Source organism: Monocercomonoides exilis (assembly GCF_001643675.1).
Source record: "Monocercomonoides exilis strain PA203 chromosome Unknown scaffold56-565389, whole genome shotgun sequence".
Lineage (NCBI taxonomy): Eukaryota > Preaxostyla > Oxymonadida > Polymastigidae > Monocercomonoides > Monocercomonoides exilis.
Window position 1 is genome coordinate 498,648 of NW_027150601.1, and position 18,475 is coordinate 517,122.

General features: G+C 35.4%; 5 protein-coding genes across 5 annotated transcripts; all 5 read left to right on the plus strand.

Moving 5' to 3' along the window:
* Nucleotides 1–23: 23 nt before the first annotated feature.
* MONOS_12132 (mitotic checkpoint protein BUB3) lies at nt 24–1,778 on the plus strand (the record flags this gene model as incomplete). The annotated part of the gene is made up of 7 exons (XM_067864728.1): nt 24–125; nt 230–360; nt 407–489; nt 542–723; nt 779–1,011; nt 1,111–1,290; nt 1,430–1,778. 7 exons carry the CDS (start codon nt 24–26, stop codon nt 1,617–1,619), a joined length of 1,101 nt encoding a protein of 366 aa, XP_067720155.1. The 3' UTR covers nt 1,620–1,778.
* Nucleotides 1,779–5,598: 3,820 nt separating this feature from the next.
* MONOS_16609 (uncharacterized protein) lies at nt 5,599–5,808 on the plus strand (the record flags this gene model as incomplete). Its single annotated transcript, XM_067869503.1, has 1 exon — nt 5,599–5,808. The coding sequence occupies one exon, from the start codon at nt 5,599–5,601 to the stop codon at nt 5,806–5,808; it is 210 nt and encodes a 69-aa protein (XP_067720156.1).
* A 3,368-nt stretch (nt 5,809–9,176) lies between these two features.
* MONOS_10036 (putative DDE superfamily endonuclease) lies at nt 9,177–10,583 on the plus strand (the record flags this gene model as incomplete). Its single annotated transcript, XM_067862445.1, has 1 exon — nt 9,177–10,583. The coding sequence occupies one exon, from the start codon at nt 9,177–9,179 to the stop codon at nt 10,581–10,583; it is 1,407 nt and encodes a 468-aa protein (XP_067720157.1).
* Nucleotides 10,584–11,791: 1,208 nt separating this feature from the next.
* Nucleotides 11,792–12,456, plus strand: MONOS_10035 (uncharacterized protein; the record flags this gene model as incomplete). The annotated part of the gene is made up of 2 exons (XM_067862444.1): nt 11,792–11,955; nt 12,057–12,456. 2 exons carry the CDS (start codon nt 11,792–11,794, stop codon nt 12,454–12,456), a joined length of 564 nt encoding a protein of 187 aa, XP_067720158.1.
* Nucleotides 12,457–12,635: 179 nt separating this feature from the next.
* MONOS_10034 (uncharacterized protein) lies at nt 12,636–14,962 on the plus strand (the record flags this gene model as incomplete). The annotated part of the gene is made up of 7 exons (XM_067862443.1): nt 12,636–12,832; nt 12,880–13,144; nt 13,245–13,394; nt 13,452–13,849; nt 14,226–14,374; nt 14,529–14,722; nt 14,789–14,962. 7 exons carry the CDS (start codon nt 12,636–12,638, stop codon nt 14,960–14,962), a joined length of 1,527 nt encoding a protein of 508 aa, XP_067720159.1.
* Nucleotides 14,963–18,475: the final 3,513 nt, after the last annotated feature.

Here is an 18,475-nt window from a genome sequence, read left to right on the forward strand (position 1 = left end):
TGCCATAAGATCTTTTAAAAACAATGCAAACTCAAATTGTGCTATCAAGTCCTCCAACTGATGGAATTTCTTGTTTAACATTTGGAGATAATGACTCTTTGCTTTTATCATCTTCATGGGATGGAGTTTGCAAAAGATTTTGTTTTCCAAACTCGCTATTTATTTCATTTTTCTTTCATTTGAATTTTGTTGAATATAAACTTTTTAAATGCTTTATCCTTATCTTTAGAAAGCAAGGATATATGATGTTCGAAGTAATCTTCTTCGAGGAACTTATAAATGTTCGAGTGCATTATTGGATTGCGCTTTTGTTACTGAAGATACTATTATCACGGGTGGCATTGATGGTGAAATTAGAAGGTGTGCTCACTTTGCACTTTTTTAAATCATTTTTCCATTTGAAAAGCATATCAACGACAACAGAAAATTCAAGTGTTATCGGGAAACATCAACTTGGAGTGAAATGTCTCAATTTTTCAAAGGATCTTAGTTTGTTTCTTTTTAATTTTCGTTTAAAGAAGCTTTTAACTTGTTTTGTTAGACATAGCTATTTCTGGGAGTTGGGATAAAACTATTGCATGTTGGGATTGCAGAGTTGGAGGCAAGGGTGTGATGGCAATGCCAGCTGTTCAAGATAAGGTTTATTGCATGGATGTCAAATCATCAAAAGTTGTTGTTGGTCTGGGAAATGGAAAAGTGAATGTCTTTGATCTGAGAATGCTTGTATGCCCTTTTTGAATCGTTACTTTTTTTCACAAGAAATAACAATTTTTGTAAGGCTGCTCCTGAACAAATTCGAGAATCTCCGCTAAAACTTCAAATGAGAACTATTAGAATATTGACAGATATGAGAGGATTTGCAATTGGAGGAATTGAAGGAAGAGTAGGAATTGAATATTTTGGATCAGAAGAAGAAACAGGAAAGAAAGAATATGTGTTTAAATGCCATAGGCAAACACGAGAAGGGATCGATTACATTTATCCTGTAAATGCGATTGCATTTCATCCATTGTTTGTTTTTATTTTCACAATTGTTAAATTCATTATCATTTATAAAAACCTTTTTAATTTTAATTTTTTTTTTTTCCTGTACAAATGAAATGATTTCAGTTATGGAACTTTTGCAACAGGAGGATGTGATGGAATTGTGAATATGTGGGATTATGAACACAGAAAACGTCTGGCCCAGCTTCCAAAATGTCCAACAAGCATTAGTTCGGTTGCATTTAATCGAGATGGATCATTAATGGCGATTGCTTCTTCATATACTTGGGAGCAGGGAGACATTATGTATGAAAGAAAATTTGAGATTGTGTTATACATTCATGCATTTTTTTTCACAAATTTCATTTTTATCTACCATAAATACATGCAAAACCCTCTTCTCGATAAATTCTTTATGCCTTGTTGAATATTTTTTACACTTTAGACATCCTCCGGATGCAATCATTGTGCGCATTCCAGGTGAAAACGAAGTTAAGCCACGTGGTTGGAGTGGTCCAATTGCCCCACTCCCTGCCAATTCAACTCTCACTTCTCATTCATCTCAGCAATCAAATTCTTCGCAGGCTGCTTCAAAAGAATGTGCAGATGCGCTACAGCCTGATTCACTCTTTTGAAGATTTTTCACACTTTTTTAAAAGATCCCAGTTTTTCCACTTCATCCAAAACTTTTAATTATTTCTTTTTTACCATCTCATTTCTTTTTCTGCATTTTGAATTAGTTTCGTTTTGCATTTGATTTAATGAATCAGAAATAACCATTTTCATTCTTTTTTGATTCACTTTTATACGTTAAAGATTACAATAAGTTTGAATCTGTTTTGATTCACTTTTAATTATTGTAATAACTCAATAGCTTTGTTGTGCGATATATTAGCCAGGCTTATTTTATGAAAATCAAATGCCGTTTCGGTTTTTCAAATTATTGAAAAAGTATTTTCATTGTTATTTTGAAGAATGCATCATAACAGAACATATCGACATCATGAAGGGCAAAAGGGAAAATATGATTCACCAGTATTACTATTTTTCAGAATGATTCTTTTCAACATTTTTAACTTAACAAATTGTTTGGAAAAGGCTTGAGGTGAAGATGGTTGCCCTTTGATTTTGCGATATGTTTAGTGTGTCACAAATCCGGGACATGTAACAAATCCGGGAAAGTGCATAAATTTCAGCTTTCATAAAACTTTTCTCTCATTCATTTGTTTCAAATCAAATAAACGAATCATTTGAAGTTATAAGAATTGCTTTTTTAATATTACTGTGTAAGCAAAAACAGTTTTTCTTCAGATTTCGTGTTTTAAATAAATTATGAAGAAAAACTGTTTTTGCTTACACAGTAATATTAAAAAAGCAATTCTTATAATTTCAAATGATTCGTTTATTTGATTTGAAACAAATGAATGAGAGAAAAGTTTTATGAAAGCTGAAATTTATGCACTTTCCCGGATTTGTTACATGTCCCGGATTTGTGACACACTATTCTCTTCTTTTATCTGGAACGAATAAAAAAAGGAAGGAGAATCGGTAGGAATGGAGGATGGAAAAAAGAATAAAAAAAGAAAAGAAACAAATTGATTTCTAAAATAGCCGATGGAGTCGTGGTATTTATTATTTTTGAAAATTCAATGAAATTTGCCAAATAATTAAAAATCAAATATTTAATGTTTGTCAATCGTTTCGAAAACCAATTGTTGATGAAAATGTTTGAAAGAGATATTCCTTTATAAAAGATATCACTTATCTGTGTTCGTTTCGAATATTCAAGATAATACTATGAAACCGAAATTTTTGTTGGTAAAAATATGATTTGGGGCAGAATTCTTTCATTTATGAAAAAAACAGCAATTTGTTCCAAACTTTTTCCACAATCTTATCATGATAAGTCTTTCATTCTCGTGTCAAAAAAACTTTAAAAAAATTTTTCAAAATTAAGAAATTAATAAAATGTGCTGAATGGAACGAAATTCATTAGGCAAAAAATTTCGTCCCATTTCTAAAATGATCACCCATATTGAAAATATTTCTTTGATCCAAAAAATGTGATGGAGAAATTTGACACATATTTTGTAAGAATTCATGGAAAAATTGCAAGAATTTAACGAATCTGTAAGTTTTTCATCTGCAACTTTTCGAAAAAAAAAAAAAAAAAAAAAAAAAAAAAAAAAAAAATAAAAAAAAAAAAAACACGCCAATGTCTTGAAAACATCATTTGGGTGATTTTTTTTGATATCATAAAAAATTCCGACGTTTGATCAAAAAATTTTTTCATTAAGGGTTGGGTTGAAAAGGAAAATTTAATTCGAAATTACATTAAAATAAAGTTTTATATATTATTGTTATTAGTTATTTGTTGCTTTTAATTTGATTTTAATTATTTTTATAACAAATTTTGAAAAAAAAAACATAAAAAAGCATTTGATAATTTCGAAAATTCAATAAACAGAATAACACTTAAGTTTACTGGTTTGAAAAACATGACAACAATGATCACAATAACGATATAAATCAATTTCTTACGCAAATATTTGTTATTTGAGTTATTGCAAAGAAATTGAATAAATTATTAAGAAGATCTATAAACATTTGTTTTTTACAAATAAATTATAACGGTTTTAACAACTCATTCACCTTCATCCTTTCCAGATGTTATTTTCCCACCAAATGCATCGATTTTCCTTCCTTCTGAAAACAAAATATTCTTGCTTTCCGCTCAATTCCTTCTTTCTCAATTCAAGGCGCTCTGTATTTCTTCAAAGAATATCATCTCCAATTTCCTTCCCAATCCCTTCATCCTGGGCACTTTCCATATGTATTCGCTCTCCCAACTCGGTGGTCAGCCTACACAACGAGATATCCCGCTTTTATTCATTTTCATTCATTTCCGCTTTTTTCCCTGAAAGAAACACAAAAACAGTCAACAGACAAAATTTCAGATATACATATATATATATTAATACCAAACTGCCCTGCGACTGTTTTTTGCCAAACAGCTTCATTTCCACAGCCATCATCATTACAAAAATCAATCTCATCGTTTCAGCCTCAGAATGGTCAAAATGCAACAAAGAATACATCTCTTCAAAAAGCATTGTATATCTACTGGAGGGTCTTTTCAGCCCGTACACATTGTGGTGGATGTGCAGAGGTGTTTTTTCTTTTCGGCCATGATCATCTCCTTTAATAATATTCTCAAACACCAAAAGAAGTATTTGATGTTAATCTCATCAACACCAGGCACAGGAGATATATGGGGCAGAGAAGAGATAGAAGAGGATTATTTGTGGGAGAGGGTGAGAGTTGAGTGTTTTTTTGAATGTTTATATTTCAAGAGGGGCTTTTGAAAGGAAGAAATTCTGAGACAGAGGAATGTGGAAGAGCAAGTGGAGATTTGGAGAAAATAATAAAGTTTAAATATAGAGAGAAAGTTGGGGATGATGAAGAAGGACTTATTGATGATTGGAGAAATGTATTTTGAAAAGAAAGAAAAGAGGGCAAAAGCGGGAAAGAAGAGGAATATAATGAAGTGTTCAATTGGAAGAGGGGTATTTTTTATGAGTGGAGAAGTATGTTTTATGGAAGAGAATGGGAAAGATGAAGAAAATGAATGGATTGATATTTTCTGATGATTTTGTTAGCTGAATGGAAGAGGAAAAATGGAAATGAAAAGAAAATTGAGAGATATTTTCATTTTCTATTTTTGAGGGGAAAGGAGAGGGCATTTCAAAAAGAAAGTGAATTGACTTTGGAAAAGAACAGCTTTATTGATTTCCACAATCTGTTCGTAACTTGTTTTGTGATTATGTTATTCTTATCAAAGAGAAGTTCACTCATTGAATTCGATATTTGGTCCAATCAATGATTTCAAACAAATAGTTCTCAACATCGTACATGTCGTTCGTCTGATTTCGCATTTCTCAACCATTTCCTCTACTTCTTCTTCTTCTTCCTCTTCTTCCTCTTCTTCCTCATCTTCCTCATCTTCTTCTTCTTCCTCTTCTTCTTCCTCTTCTTCTTCTTCTTCTTCCTTCTCCTCCTCGTAATTTCTTTCATCATCTCCTTCTTTACCTTATCCAAATTCTTTAATTTCTTTGTCTTCATCTTTTTGTTCTTCTTCTCCTCCTTCTTCTTCGTCTTCGTCTTTATCATCTAACTCATCATCGTCAATATCAAAACAAGCAAAACAATCTTCTTCTTCTTCTTCAACATCTTCTTCACCTTATTTCTCATCTTCCTCATCATTTCCTTCTTCTTCACCTTCTCCAAATTCTTCACCTTCTTGACCTTCTTTTTTGGTTCCTCTTTTCACTTTGTGTTGCATCACATTCAACCTTCAGATGTTTGTAAGCTGTTCGACCAGCATCACGAGTTTGCCTTCCAAAAAGAATCTCAATAACTATTCTTCCTCTCAACAGTATCTTCGTCGCTGTATATGCCTTCTGTGAGATAACGAAATGTGCTTTTGAACTATTTTCTTCTTCCGAAGAGGAACATTCAGCTCTGCTTCAGCGATTCGAATAGCATCAATTCGCAAGCTGTGCAGAATGAGATGAAAGGAGTCAATGGACATCGAATGAGAAATTGCAGTGGGAGATGGAAGGAGCTTCAAGGTACATTGCGTTCATCCGCTCGCTTTATGACACCGCCAAGAAGCGAAGAGAAAGGAGAGTGCGAGCTCAAATGGAAGAAGCAAAGAAGGTGGATATCAGAAGCAAATTGAGAACAGAGCAGAGGAAAGGAAGAAAGCAGGAAGAGCCAAAAGCGAAGAAGAAGACGAACGAGAAAGACGAGTTTTGCCCATAACAAGTTGACGCTTTCGACACAAGGTTTGCACAGGCAGCAACGGAAAGAAATAAAAGGAGATGTTATTGAAGATGAATAACAGAAAATTTTCTCGTTCAAGAGCACACTCAATGAATCACAGCCTCCTCAACATTTGCAACTCCTTCTTTTTTCTTTTTTCTTCCTCTTCTTCTTCTTCCTCCTCTTCTTTCTCCTCCTCCTCTTCTTCTTCTTCTTCCAATCAACCAAATGAAATTCCAGCTGTTTTTCAGTATTGAACCGTAGACAAACAGAAAAGAATAGTCGAAATGGCAATTTTGTGGGGGAAAAGAGAAAAAGAAAAAGAGGAAAAGAAGAGAAAAGAAGAAGAAAGAAAAAATGTGTTAAGAAACGATAAATCGGAAGAATTAGAAGAAAGAAAGAGAATATGAGACGAAGAAGAAATAATAAAATGGATAGAGAAGAAGAAGGAGAAGGAGAAGAGAGAGAATGAAAAAGAGAAGGAGAGGAAGAATAAGGAGAGTAAGGATTTGGTAGTGAAAAAAGGAAAAGAAGGAGAAAAAGGAGGAAAGGGAAGAAAGGGAATGAAAACAAGAAGAAGAAGAAAGAAGAAAAGAAGAAGAAAATACAGATGGAGACTATCAAGATGAACTTTCTCTTTTGAAGCTAACTTCTCTTTTCACTCAGCGAAGACTGAAAGAAATCGAAGAGAAGAAGCAATTGACAAAAATGCTGGCTTTGAGAAAAGAAGAAGAAGATGATGATGATGTTGGGTTTAATTTTGCTGGCAAAAATAATTCGAAAAAACAAGGCGAAACGGGGAATTTATAAGGAGAAAATAAAAATAAAAATAAAAATGATGAAAAGAAAGACAAAAAGAAAGAATACCAAAAAAAGAAGCGGGAAATCCAAAATAAAAAAGAAATTTCACCTTCGCCGCTAATTCTCCGGTTGTATTTTCACGATATAAACACGCAAGCGGAATGTTTAGCAGCAGAAGAAGCGAAAAAGACGAAGGAAAACGAGAAAGAATTGACATTTCATCCGATTATTTACAAAGAGACAGATTGGATTGTTAGAGAGAAGAAAAAAAAACGAAAAAAAGAAAAAAAATATATAGAAAAAATAGAAAAAAGAAAACATTAAAACTTTATCTTCTAAGCCAACACACCATCAACCAATCTTTTCAAATCTTCTGGGAACAAATAAGGCATTCCGTCTTTTGTTATTCTCTTCTTCCAAAACAAAAAGAAGTTGATTTCTTCATTGGACTTGTTGTGAATGGAGCTGATTGAAGAGATGGATTTGGTGGGAGGATAAAGAAGAAGAAGAAGAAGAAGAAGAAGAGGAAGAAAAAGAAAAAGAAGAAGAGGAAGTGGAAGTGGAAGTGGAAGTGGAAGAAAAAGAAAAAGAAAAAGAAAAAGAAAAAGAAAAAAAAAAGAGGAAGCAAAAGCAGAACTTCTCTTTAAAGTGAGTGTTTCGCTTCTGAGCAATCCAGCCTCTTTTCGTGTTTTTGAAGGGGACTGTTTGGAAGAGGATGTGAAACAGTTTTGCGAGAGGTATTTTTTGAGTGAAGAGAAAGAGAGGAGGATAAAATAGGTGGTGGAGAACGCATTGGAAGGGAGAGAGAGAGGGAAGAGAAGAAGGAAGAGAAGAAGGAACAATGGAAGAAAGAGAAAGAGAAAAGAAAGAAAACTGTGCTGTGAGAGACAAGCATTCTAATCAATCACTTCATCCTTCTTCTTCATCATCGTCATCGTCGTCATTTTCTTCTTCTTCTTCTCATTCTTCTTCATTTTTTTATTTTTATTTTTATTTTAATTTCTTCTTCTTCTTCTTCTTCTTCCTCCTCCTCGAATTATGGATCAACCTCCTCTTCTTCCTCCTCCTCCTTTGCTCACCTCATCGCTGACACAGCGGCCAATGAACTGAGTGTGAAGACAAATTTATTTCAAAAAAAAATTAACAAGCAATTGGAGTCATCAAGGAACACAACGAGAAGAGTGACACAGAAAGTGCTGGAGAGAAATCAAACAACTTCAGAGACATTTTCAAAAAGAGAATTTTTAAGAGGCAGAGTAGAAATGCAACGAAGATGAGAGAGGATGGAGAAGGAATAGGGAAGGACAAGTGATGAGAAGAATAAAGAGAGAAAAGAGAGTTCGAATCAGCTTTATTCATTGATTATTGATTTTCTCGTATTTCATTCAACGTTTGATGAAGCAACTGAATCGAAAAGAAAGGACTGATATATTGTAATGATATTTCCGTCGAAGAAATAGATAAAGTCAAGAAAACAAATTGGTTTTAAAAGTTTGAAGTTAAATAATACTTTATTGAAGCAAATTTATAGCAAACTATTTCAATTGTATTTTTCAAAGTATTTTTTATTTATTAGGATAGTTTAGTGAGTTGAGAAACTTGACATTTTCCTTTTGCAGTTTTATTTTTATTATACACATTTTTTTTTTTTGATCTTGATCAATAAGAACTTATTAATTTTAAAAAAGGTATGACATATTGTATTCATGAATAAAACAAACATATAAAATAATTTGAAAGCTAAATGCTGAAGAAAAATCAATTTGATTTTTTGATCAGTAAAACCACCATAGATATTATTTTTTCGATTTTTGATCTTTTTTTATGATGTCAAAAAAAATCACCCATTTCTATAAATATTCAATTTAATTTATTACGAAGAATAAGTTGAATGAATATGAGTAATTGGTTCTCAGATATTGAATAAATTGCTTGTAATATTTGAAAAATACGGTTAGTGCAAAAAATATAGTGACATCGCAAAAAATACGGGATAAGATCGATTTCACAATAACCGCAAAAGGAAAAATTCTGTAAATTTTCCTCGAAATATATCTCATCAATACAACCTCAATTGATAAACAAAACCTTCAAAACAGCTTCATTTGTGCTCAGAGAAAATTATTTTTTATATCTCAGAGAAATCGGATTTTGAGTTTATCCGAGATTTTAAAAATAATTTTTACTGAGCACAAATGAAGCTGTCCCGAAAGTCCCGTGTATCAATTGAGTTTGTATTGATGAGATATATTTTGAGGAAAATTGTCAGTATTATTCCTCTTGCGGTTTTGAGAAATCGATCTTGTCCAAAATTTTGTGCGATGTCCGGTATTTTTTTCACTAACTGTAAATGGCGTGCTAAGATTATTCAAAAAAAGTGATGAAAAAATTGAAAACAAAAATTGCACATACAGGGTCTCTTTTTTGTTTGATCCTATTTTTTTTTAAAATTGGGGATAAATATCAGTCACTCACAATTCATGTTAATTGTTAAATGTTAGCAACAATGATTCTTAAATTATTATGGTTGCTTCGGTTAAACATATTTGTCTATCTTTATACTGGAAATGCCTTCAACATTACCGACTTTTTCTATATCTTCATTTGAAACAACATTAACAGGATTCATTCCAAAACTAGACCTCCACTTCATTTCATCCTTCTTGTCTCGAAAACCTTCAAAAACAAAATTTTCATTAATTCGTTCATTCTTCGACGCATGCAAAATAAGAAAAGCAAAAATACCTTCAAACGTGCGTATTGCAAAGGCATTCAACTGCACACCGAGCCTTGTCTGCCAGATTCGAACTGGATATATAAGAAAAAAGGTGATTGAGAAAAAGAACATGTTGATGACTCGAAAGCAAGAAAAACGAGTCATGGAAATACTGAAAAATTTGAGAGATAAAAGAAAGCAAATCACGCCGAAAACGCTAAGAGCCGTTGTTGCGAAAGTTTGTCATAAAACGCCTTCTCACAATTTTCATTCTTCATTCATAAAAAGGCATAGCGAGGAATTGATGATTGTTCCATCAAGCGTGAGAGACGAAAAAAGAATGAAAATTTCGGAACAAAGTCTTATAACCTGGAAAAATTACTTGACTCAATATGTGAATGGAAAATATTCTTCAATGATCTTTTGTGCTGATGAATCAGGTTATCATGCGCATGAAGATGCAAGAAAGGTGAACTTAATCGTTGGAACAAATGAAAATCTTGAAATGAATCACACGCCTGTTGACAGAGGAGAGAAAAGGATTTCATTGCTCCACTGCATTTCACTTGATGGAACTTTTGTTCCTCCTTGTTTTCTTGTACAAAAATCATTCAACATTAGATCCCTTCAATCTTTTGGCTATCAAATCGGAATTCATGGTTGTGTGAAAATCGGAAATTCGTCAAATTTCACAAAAGAGTTGTTTGAAAACTGGATTGAGAAAGTTTTCATTCCTCATGTCAACATTAAAAGAATGATTTTGCCAGATATACATGCACAAGCGGTGTTGATGCTTGATGGCTGCAGAATACACCTGTCGGACAACGTATTGACTCGACTTGCTAATGAAAATATATTGCTTTTGGTTTTTCCTCCAAATACCACACATTTGTTGCAGTCATTGGATTTGTCAATTTTCTCTCTCTGGAAGCTTCAAATTCAACAGGTTAGGTCGGGTTCAACGCACGACAGCGTGGAACAACTTTTGTGGGTTGCAGTGAATGCTATTCTGCAAGTTTCTTCGTCGATTAACATTTTTTCTGCTTTTAAAGAAAGTGGACTTGTGAATGATTTTCACAGAGCTCCTTCAACAGCGCAGATCTTCGAAGAAAGCTTCCAAAAAGTGATTGAAATTGTCAAATTGGACAACAAGTCATTGCCACTGTCATGCACAAGACAAACAAGACAAACAAAAGGAGGAGAGTGGGGAATAATGAACATTGACAAGATGCCAGTTTATTTTGGACTTCCGCAATAAACAACACTTGGTGAACAATTGATATGTTTTAGAGTTTTTTTCATTCAAATTTCATGGAGCATTTCAAAAAAAAACATGATAAAATAAACGAAATATTCATCAAATCTTTGTTTTTTTTAATTTCAATAATACAAAAAGAATTAACAATTAACAAGAACAGTGAATATCTGATGTCCTTTCAAGCATTTTATGCACGACATATTGATAAAATTTTTATTGCATATTTGCACGGAGTTCACAAAGTTGCACAAAATAATTTGTATTTTTCGAGTGGCTCATTCTTCGTTCAAATGTTGTTGAACATTAAAAAAATTTGATCATTTCCCACAAAAAGTCAAAAATTTGATTTTTTTCAAAATACGATGAAAAATAAAAAATCCACTCTTGAAATGTATTTTTATGCTTTTGATTATCACAAAAAAGATTCAAAAAGTTTAGAAATTTTAAAATGATACCAAAATGAATAATTAGTGGGCAATAATCTCTCAAAGAATATTATCTAATAGCCTACGTACCAATAGGGAAAACAAAATGATGGAATGCACAACAAGATAAAAGTCAATTTTTATTAAAATGAGCAGTGAGCGCAATAGCAGCATTATACGCTTCGGAGATTGATTTATTCGTTTTATAATCATTTGATTCATGTGGTGTTAGCACTGAACGGTAATTCCTTTATTATCATAGTCAGTATCTAATAATTATTATTCTTCTTATTGAATTTTTTTTAGAAGAAACCGTTCAATTCATTTCACGACACCCAGAAATAGCGAGCTTTCAAAATTGGTTGGCCTTTCGTATCCAAATTTGGATATGAAGATTGAACTTCAGATGAAGCTGCAATTTAATGCGAATTCCTTTTAAAAAAAACTTTGCAGTCTTCGGCATTTGTCAGTCTTCTCCTCTCTTTGAATTTTCGTCCTCATCATTTTCTACAATTGGAGCAGCACACCTATCTGCTTCGCCATTCTGGTGGAGGAGAAACGAAGAGAAGAAAGCAACAGGGGATTAGCAGTTATCTTCAGTATTTTCATCAGCACCTACAATTGACCCTTCAGACGCCTCGGATGCGGCGATATCATACACTTTGACTGCAGTGATGAACAACATCGAGAGGCGGCTGGGGAGTTTGTAAATCATAAGAATTCGTTTCTGAAGGAGCTACAGGCCCTTCAAGGAATATGTTGTGGTGCTAAGGGCGGTGCTGCATGGGAGTGGTGTGTGCCTCCTATGAGGCTCTTTTGGTGATTCTTTCGGTTCCGCTGGTGGGGCCGCTTCCGTCGCTTGCCACATCGAAGGTGATCACGAAGTCGGGGAGCAAGCGGATCTTTGCAGCGGCAGATGTGAATGCGCTCCCGTCGATCTTCGATCTGTTTGACCCGTCGCTGCAGATATAGCGATTGTCTCAGTTAAAATAGTTGGTGGTGAAGCTGGATGACGAAATGATGTGGTGAGGGGTTGCAGTGTGTGAAGTCTGGGAGATTGTGGAAAAAGGGCTGTCGACAGCGGGGGTGAGGAAGGAGGATGTTGTTCTGTCTCATGCAGCGATTGCGCGGCGGTTCTGGAGGAGCGCGAAAAGGCAGAGGAAGGAGGAGGAAATGAAGTGAAAGGTGGGTATCCGGCAGCGCACAGAGAGTTTGTGGAGAGAATCAAAGAGAACCAGGGGAAGCTAGAAGAAGCGATGGCTCTGCTGGTTGTGGAGGCGCTTGGGCTGAGTGGGCTGAGGTTTGTGAAGGTGGGGGCAGAAGCAGACGATCAGCATTCAATAGAAAGTGAATTGTGCAGTTCTTCTCCATCTGATGACATTCAACAGGAGAACAGGAGAGCAGAGGAAGAAGAAGCAGATAGGACTTTTTCTAATAACTTCAGATAGAAATTCATATGGAGCGGGGAAAGATATAGAACAGGTGCAAATGTTTACGAATGGTTTGGTGATGAATGAGGAACAAGGGGGAAATGGCAGCTCGATTTCCTTAGAAAAGAAGGAAGGGCAGATTCTGGATGTTGAATTGCTGCATTTGAGGTTTTTGAGGATTGTAAACGAGAGTGGGTATGTGGCTGGCGGTACTTTCAGGTGACGATGACGGTGACGGGGGCGCTGGTGGAGCTGTGTGCGGAGCGGGAGCGGATTGTGGGGAAGCCGGTTGTGGAAGGGATGATACAGCCGGACGGGACGATGAGCATCACGTTTATTGGGGAGAGGCTGCTTTAGAGGAGAGAGAAGAGAAGGGAAAGAGGTGGAAGTGGGTGTTTGATATCAGATGGAAAATTATTGTATTTTTATACGGACAGGCAGAGAGACGATGGACGAGTTTGTTGCGATTGGGACTGTTGTGCCTCAGGAAAGTGATAAATTGATAGCGCTGCGGGATGCGACGTATGCGATCGGGCAAGTGTGCCACGGGAAAGGGATGATTGGTGTGTTTTGTGTTTCGTATTGTGTTTGCGGACGAGTGGGAGTCACTGCGGATGTGTGCGATGGATCTTTCGGTGGGTCCGCTGGCAGCATCGTCGGCGTTCAGGTGGATGTCGTATCTGCTGCATGGGGGCATCGAGACCGCGTCTGGAAACTACCTCCTTCCGTGCAGCACAGCACAGCAATTTGCATGCGCCCGCGTTCTCTCTTCTGATTCTGTGCATTATGCATCTGCTCGGCCTCAGGGCTCTTCGAGCGGAGCACACAGATCTGCCTCTCCGCGCCAGGTGGCAGGTGTGCAGAGAGTGTCTCCTCTGCCGGCATCAGGCTCAGTTCTTGCCTCTGCACAGGCGTGTGCCTGTCTCTCTCCGGCTGCGGCACGATGCTTTGTGATTGTGCAGCCGTTCTACCAGCCGGAGCTGTCTCTTGTGCCGCACGGGCAGTTCTTTTAGAACTGCCGTGAGCACAACATCACGTTTGACTTTGAGGGGAATTGCGGTGTTCTGTTCCAACTGGCCGGGCATCTCATTGCGGGGGTTGTGGAGTTTGTTGCGTGCGAGCGGTCGGAGGAGCTTGCAGCGCGGGCAGCAGCGCAAGCACTGGAGACGGTTGCTGTGCAGATGCTGCACTGTGCGTTTGTTTCTGCGCTGAGCTGGGAAGAGAAGAAAAGGATGGAAAAGAGAATGCATGGAGAGAATGCGGCTGTGGCAAGAGGGATGGCGCTGGGGAGGCTAGCTGGGCTTGGGGGTGGGATTGTGAAAAGCGCGCGAGAGAAAGGAGACTCTGCAAAAGTTGGCTTTAATAACCGGTCGCGCATTGGCGCTGCAGTTCCTCTGAAAGATTCAGTTAGGTCAGCTTCAAGTTTGCTTTATTTTCTATCTGTCTTTCTATCTTTCATTCTTTCTTTTTCGATTCATTTACGGATTTTTTTTTTTTTTGAATAATTGTTTTGATTCTGTTTATGTTTTATTTTTCAATCGAAATATCAATTAAAGGAATTCAAATTATATTTTTTATTTAGCAAATATATTAATGAATCAGAAAGAGATGCATGTACATGGAGCATAAGAAGTTGAAATGAGCGAGGATGCAGTTGAATGCAAAAGTCAAAATGGAACAGTGGCATTGGAAGGCAACGAATTCAATGAGTGCTTGTGTGGCGATAGCTCGGAGAGAATAGTTTGTGACTTCTTGAAGAAAACTTTTCTTTGGATGGCCTTTGAAAGGATTGTGGATGCAGACAAAAAAGCACAGAGCAGTATCAATCTGAGGAACTGGGAATCTCTGAAGCTGTGCGGAAAGGAAAGAAAAAAGGAATATTACCGTAATTCATCAATGCCGGAGACAAATTGGCAATGTGCCATGATGTCCAATGGTTCGGATGGAATTTTGCTTTTTTTTCTGGATGCGTCAAGGATTATGCGCCAGTCGTTTTTAAGTTCTTGCAGCTGAATTTCTCGATTTTTGGTGCGGTTCAGAGAATCTTTCTGGAGACAGCTGCTAGTATTTGGCATGTTGCATTAGTACAGATATTGGAGAGGAAGGCAGAAGTGATGAAAATATTGTTGAAGTGCATGAAAGTTTTCATTTGCAGCATCGTACTGGATTTGGACATCCAACAGAAGGTCAGCCTGGAGTTGGACAAGCCTGCTGCGGGGTTGGTAGAAATAGCGTTTTAATGGGTATCAGTCAGGCTGGGTACGATATAGGGCGTTCAGTTGAAGTGTGAATTCATATTTGCTCATAATTTATTTGTTATATTTATTTATATTTAATTTTATTTTTTTAGTGGTATGTTCCGCCATCTTCTTTTTCACAGAAAAACATTTTTGAAGCAGGCCGTGATATTCTTTTGGAGTGCCAAATTCAATGTAGAATGAGATTCTTGAAAGCAAGTGCAAATGGACAACTAATTCTTGGATTCTGTTTAGAAGGATATGTGCTGCAAGAGGAAAAGATATAACACATCGAAAAATTATTCAAGTAATTTCAACTAATGATGCACATATGTTCACATATTGAATTTTCCACCGAATAACACTGATGGATCTTCAACGAAGCACACTGAAGAATTTTTGCATTTGAACAAAATTAAGAAGACTAATATAAATAATCAGTAATTAACACTACAATTTTATTCATATGATCTTATAATGGAGAGGGAAATGAGAGGAGGAGGAGGAGGGACGGAGGGGTTGGAATACTGATCGAGAGGCGAAAGAGGATAATTGTGAAGGTGAGTGCGGAGACTGTAAGGGAGCTTTGGGTTTGGATGAAGAAGACAGAGGATGTATATAGGACTTGTGATGGTGATGAAGACGAAAAGAAGAAGAGAAAGAAGAAATGTGAATGTTGATGACACTGCCGTTGAATTCGCTTGATCAGTTATTTGCATATTTTTCAACAAAGATAATCAGATCATTTCGATTTTCTGTATTTTTATTTCACAACGGGAAATAATCGCATTTTTTGTATTGCATGCACAAAAGCATCAAAAGAGAGAAGAAACAAACGTTTGATAGAAAATCCACAATTTTATTATTATGTTTTCGACTCATCTCATTCAAAAAACATTTTGATCAAAATTGATGGATTATTGGCTTATAAAAAAATTGAGAACGCCAAATGCTCAAGAAGTCAAATGCAAAATAAACAGTACATAATATTGAATGAACTTTTAAGTGTTGTAAATTTAATACTGAAAAAGCTGAACCAATGAAGATACAGAGCATGAGAATTTTAAAGAATTGAAAAGGAGAGTGAAATGGTGAGAAATGAAAAAGGAGTAATAAAAATATCGTTTTGAGCAAAACTCTTTGTGATAAAAAATTTACAGGTAGTCCTTATTAAATTGCAACATCAGAATCATAGTGTCTAATATTGCCAGTATTCAGAAAAGTTCAGATCTTTCTCTTTAATGAATCATTGGAAGTGTTTTTTCTTTAGTTAAAAAACACATATATAATCTTTCTATTTCAATCCACAGTGTTTTAATTCTTTCTATCTTCCTTATTGTTATAAGTTTTTAAAATATTCCTTCTTCTTATCTTCATCCGCTTCTGTAAAGAGTTTTGTTGAAGAATATTTCTATCTTATCATTTTGCGATCAATCCGCGATGCAAATATTGTTGTTAATAGGATCAAATGCGAAAAAACGTTTTGTTCTCATCGCTTCATCCACACAGCCTATTATTCTATGATGAAATTCTCTTTTATTTTATCACAATCCTCACGCAAAAAATTACAAAACAAAATCCATAAATAAAAAACTGCTAAGATGATGAAACGTTAAAAATTAAATTCAATTTCTTTTAACTGGTTTTTAATTCCGAAATAACTGTTTTCATTGTTGAATTTCAATTGCCAATGTCTATTTTATTGACATTTTCATTTCTTCGCAACAATTAAATAAATGCTTCGAGTATTTCATTGGTTTGTTGAATTTTATAATTATCTAAAAGAATATAAGAAAAGAGAATAACAAATTTTTTTTAAGTCCCTTTATAGCACCAAAAAAGTTTTTTTCATAACTTATATGAAACGATCATTTTTCAAGATGATTATCTTAACCACATGTCATGTTAAAGTTATGTTTGTTCATTTTTTTGATGAAGTTTTTACAGAATCTTGGTTTTAAACATATTTCTCTTCATTTTTCAAAAAAATCATAAAAAAACTTCAATAATGAGTATTTTTTATTTTAAACTCAATATTATCTATTAAATACGTCGAAGGAACTTATGTCTCATGTTCATTAGGCTTTTTTTTTTCAGTTGCAAATTTATTCGCTGAAAACGCTTGTTGTGCCGTATTTTCCCCCAATTAATTAATGAGCCACACACATTTCGATTAATTAGTAGTTTTTTTGGTATTTTGAAAAATATTATCAACTGAATAAATACATTTGAATGCATAACCTGTTTCTAATGGGGGGGAAAATGGGGTGTTCAAAGCCTCCCGTTGAAATTCCATCAGTTTCAGGTTGGTTCCAATGAATTAAATTCAAAAAAATATTCATTAAATGTTCAAAAAAGAAAATTTCAATGAAAGTTGAAATTTATAAAAAAAAATTAAATAAATTAGCTAAATGATCATTATCCAAATAATAAAAAATGAAAAAGGAAGTTGCAAGGAAAATTACTGCGGGACAGCTGAAGCTGCGGGAGGTGATGCAATCATTTTAACATCTGAAATTTCGGAATCCGCTAGAGCGAATGGCGCATAGAGTTAATGATGGAGCTGTGCGTATGGTGGATGCAAACAACAGCAAAAAATTCAGCAAAATTCGAATCAAGCGTGCGGTGAAGGCTGTTCGGCAAGGCAGACTTGTTTCATAAATTGGGAGACCTGCTGTAGTCATTGGCGAAAAAGAGCAAACAGTGCTGGACGAAATTAAAAAAAAATCACTGTCTGGAGCAAGCTTCACCATCAAGAAAATGCGTGAACTGGTTTGCATAAATATTCTTTGAAATGTATAAATTAATATTAATTTGATTGAAAATGTTGTTAATGATTAAACACCAGAGAACACGCCAGATGTTAAAGTTTTTGCGTCAGTTGCCAACGATTTCATCAAACGACATCCAGAGCTGAAGACATCAAAGCCGAAAATTGTTGATGCAAATAATCTTGCGGTGTCATGCCAACAAGTTCTGAATCCCTGGATTGATATGCTAAATGGATAACATCATTACAATAATAACGACAATGCACTTCTATTTAATGTGGATGAGTCATCACACAGAATCCAAGATAGCTCCAATCTGTATGTTTTGCATCCATTAAATGCAAAACCCAGATACGCTAAATCTGCAGCGCGAATGGCGAATTCGACACTGATTGCGGCAGTTGCGGCTGGTTGCTTAACACTTCCTTCAGTGATTCTGTGCCCGAGTCTCAAACTTTCTGATGACTTGAAGCCTCTTCAATCTTCAAAACTCGAAATTCGGCAGAACATATGCAAATGCATGGAATCTTCAACGTTCAGAAAATATGAGCTAACAATTCATCTCCCTTTCATCAAAGGAAAAAGACAACTCATGTCTCTTGACGAATTTCATTGCTTGCTTTAAACTGACTCCATCATTTCTCATGCAAATTTGACAATCTGTCAAGAGTTAATAAAAAATGAAGACGAATTAATTGACGTCGATCACAGCACACACATCTACCATCCACTGGACCTAGGGGTTTTTGGAGTTCTGAAGTCTGAAATGAGTTCACAGAACGAAGTACATTTATCATCATCTTTCACTGTGAAGAAAACAGCTCTTGTTGAAGCTCACCAGCAATTTATACATTCGGTACTATCTCCTTCGGTCATCAAAAGAGCTTTCAAATGCAGCGGAGTGCTGAAAGACTCGTCTGGGCCAGTTCTGAAAAAGCTTCCTCAATCATCGACTTATCCTCTTCCTTCACATAAAAATCGATTTGACTTCTACGGTAAAGAAATAACAGAAGAAAAGGTGCTAAATGA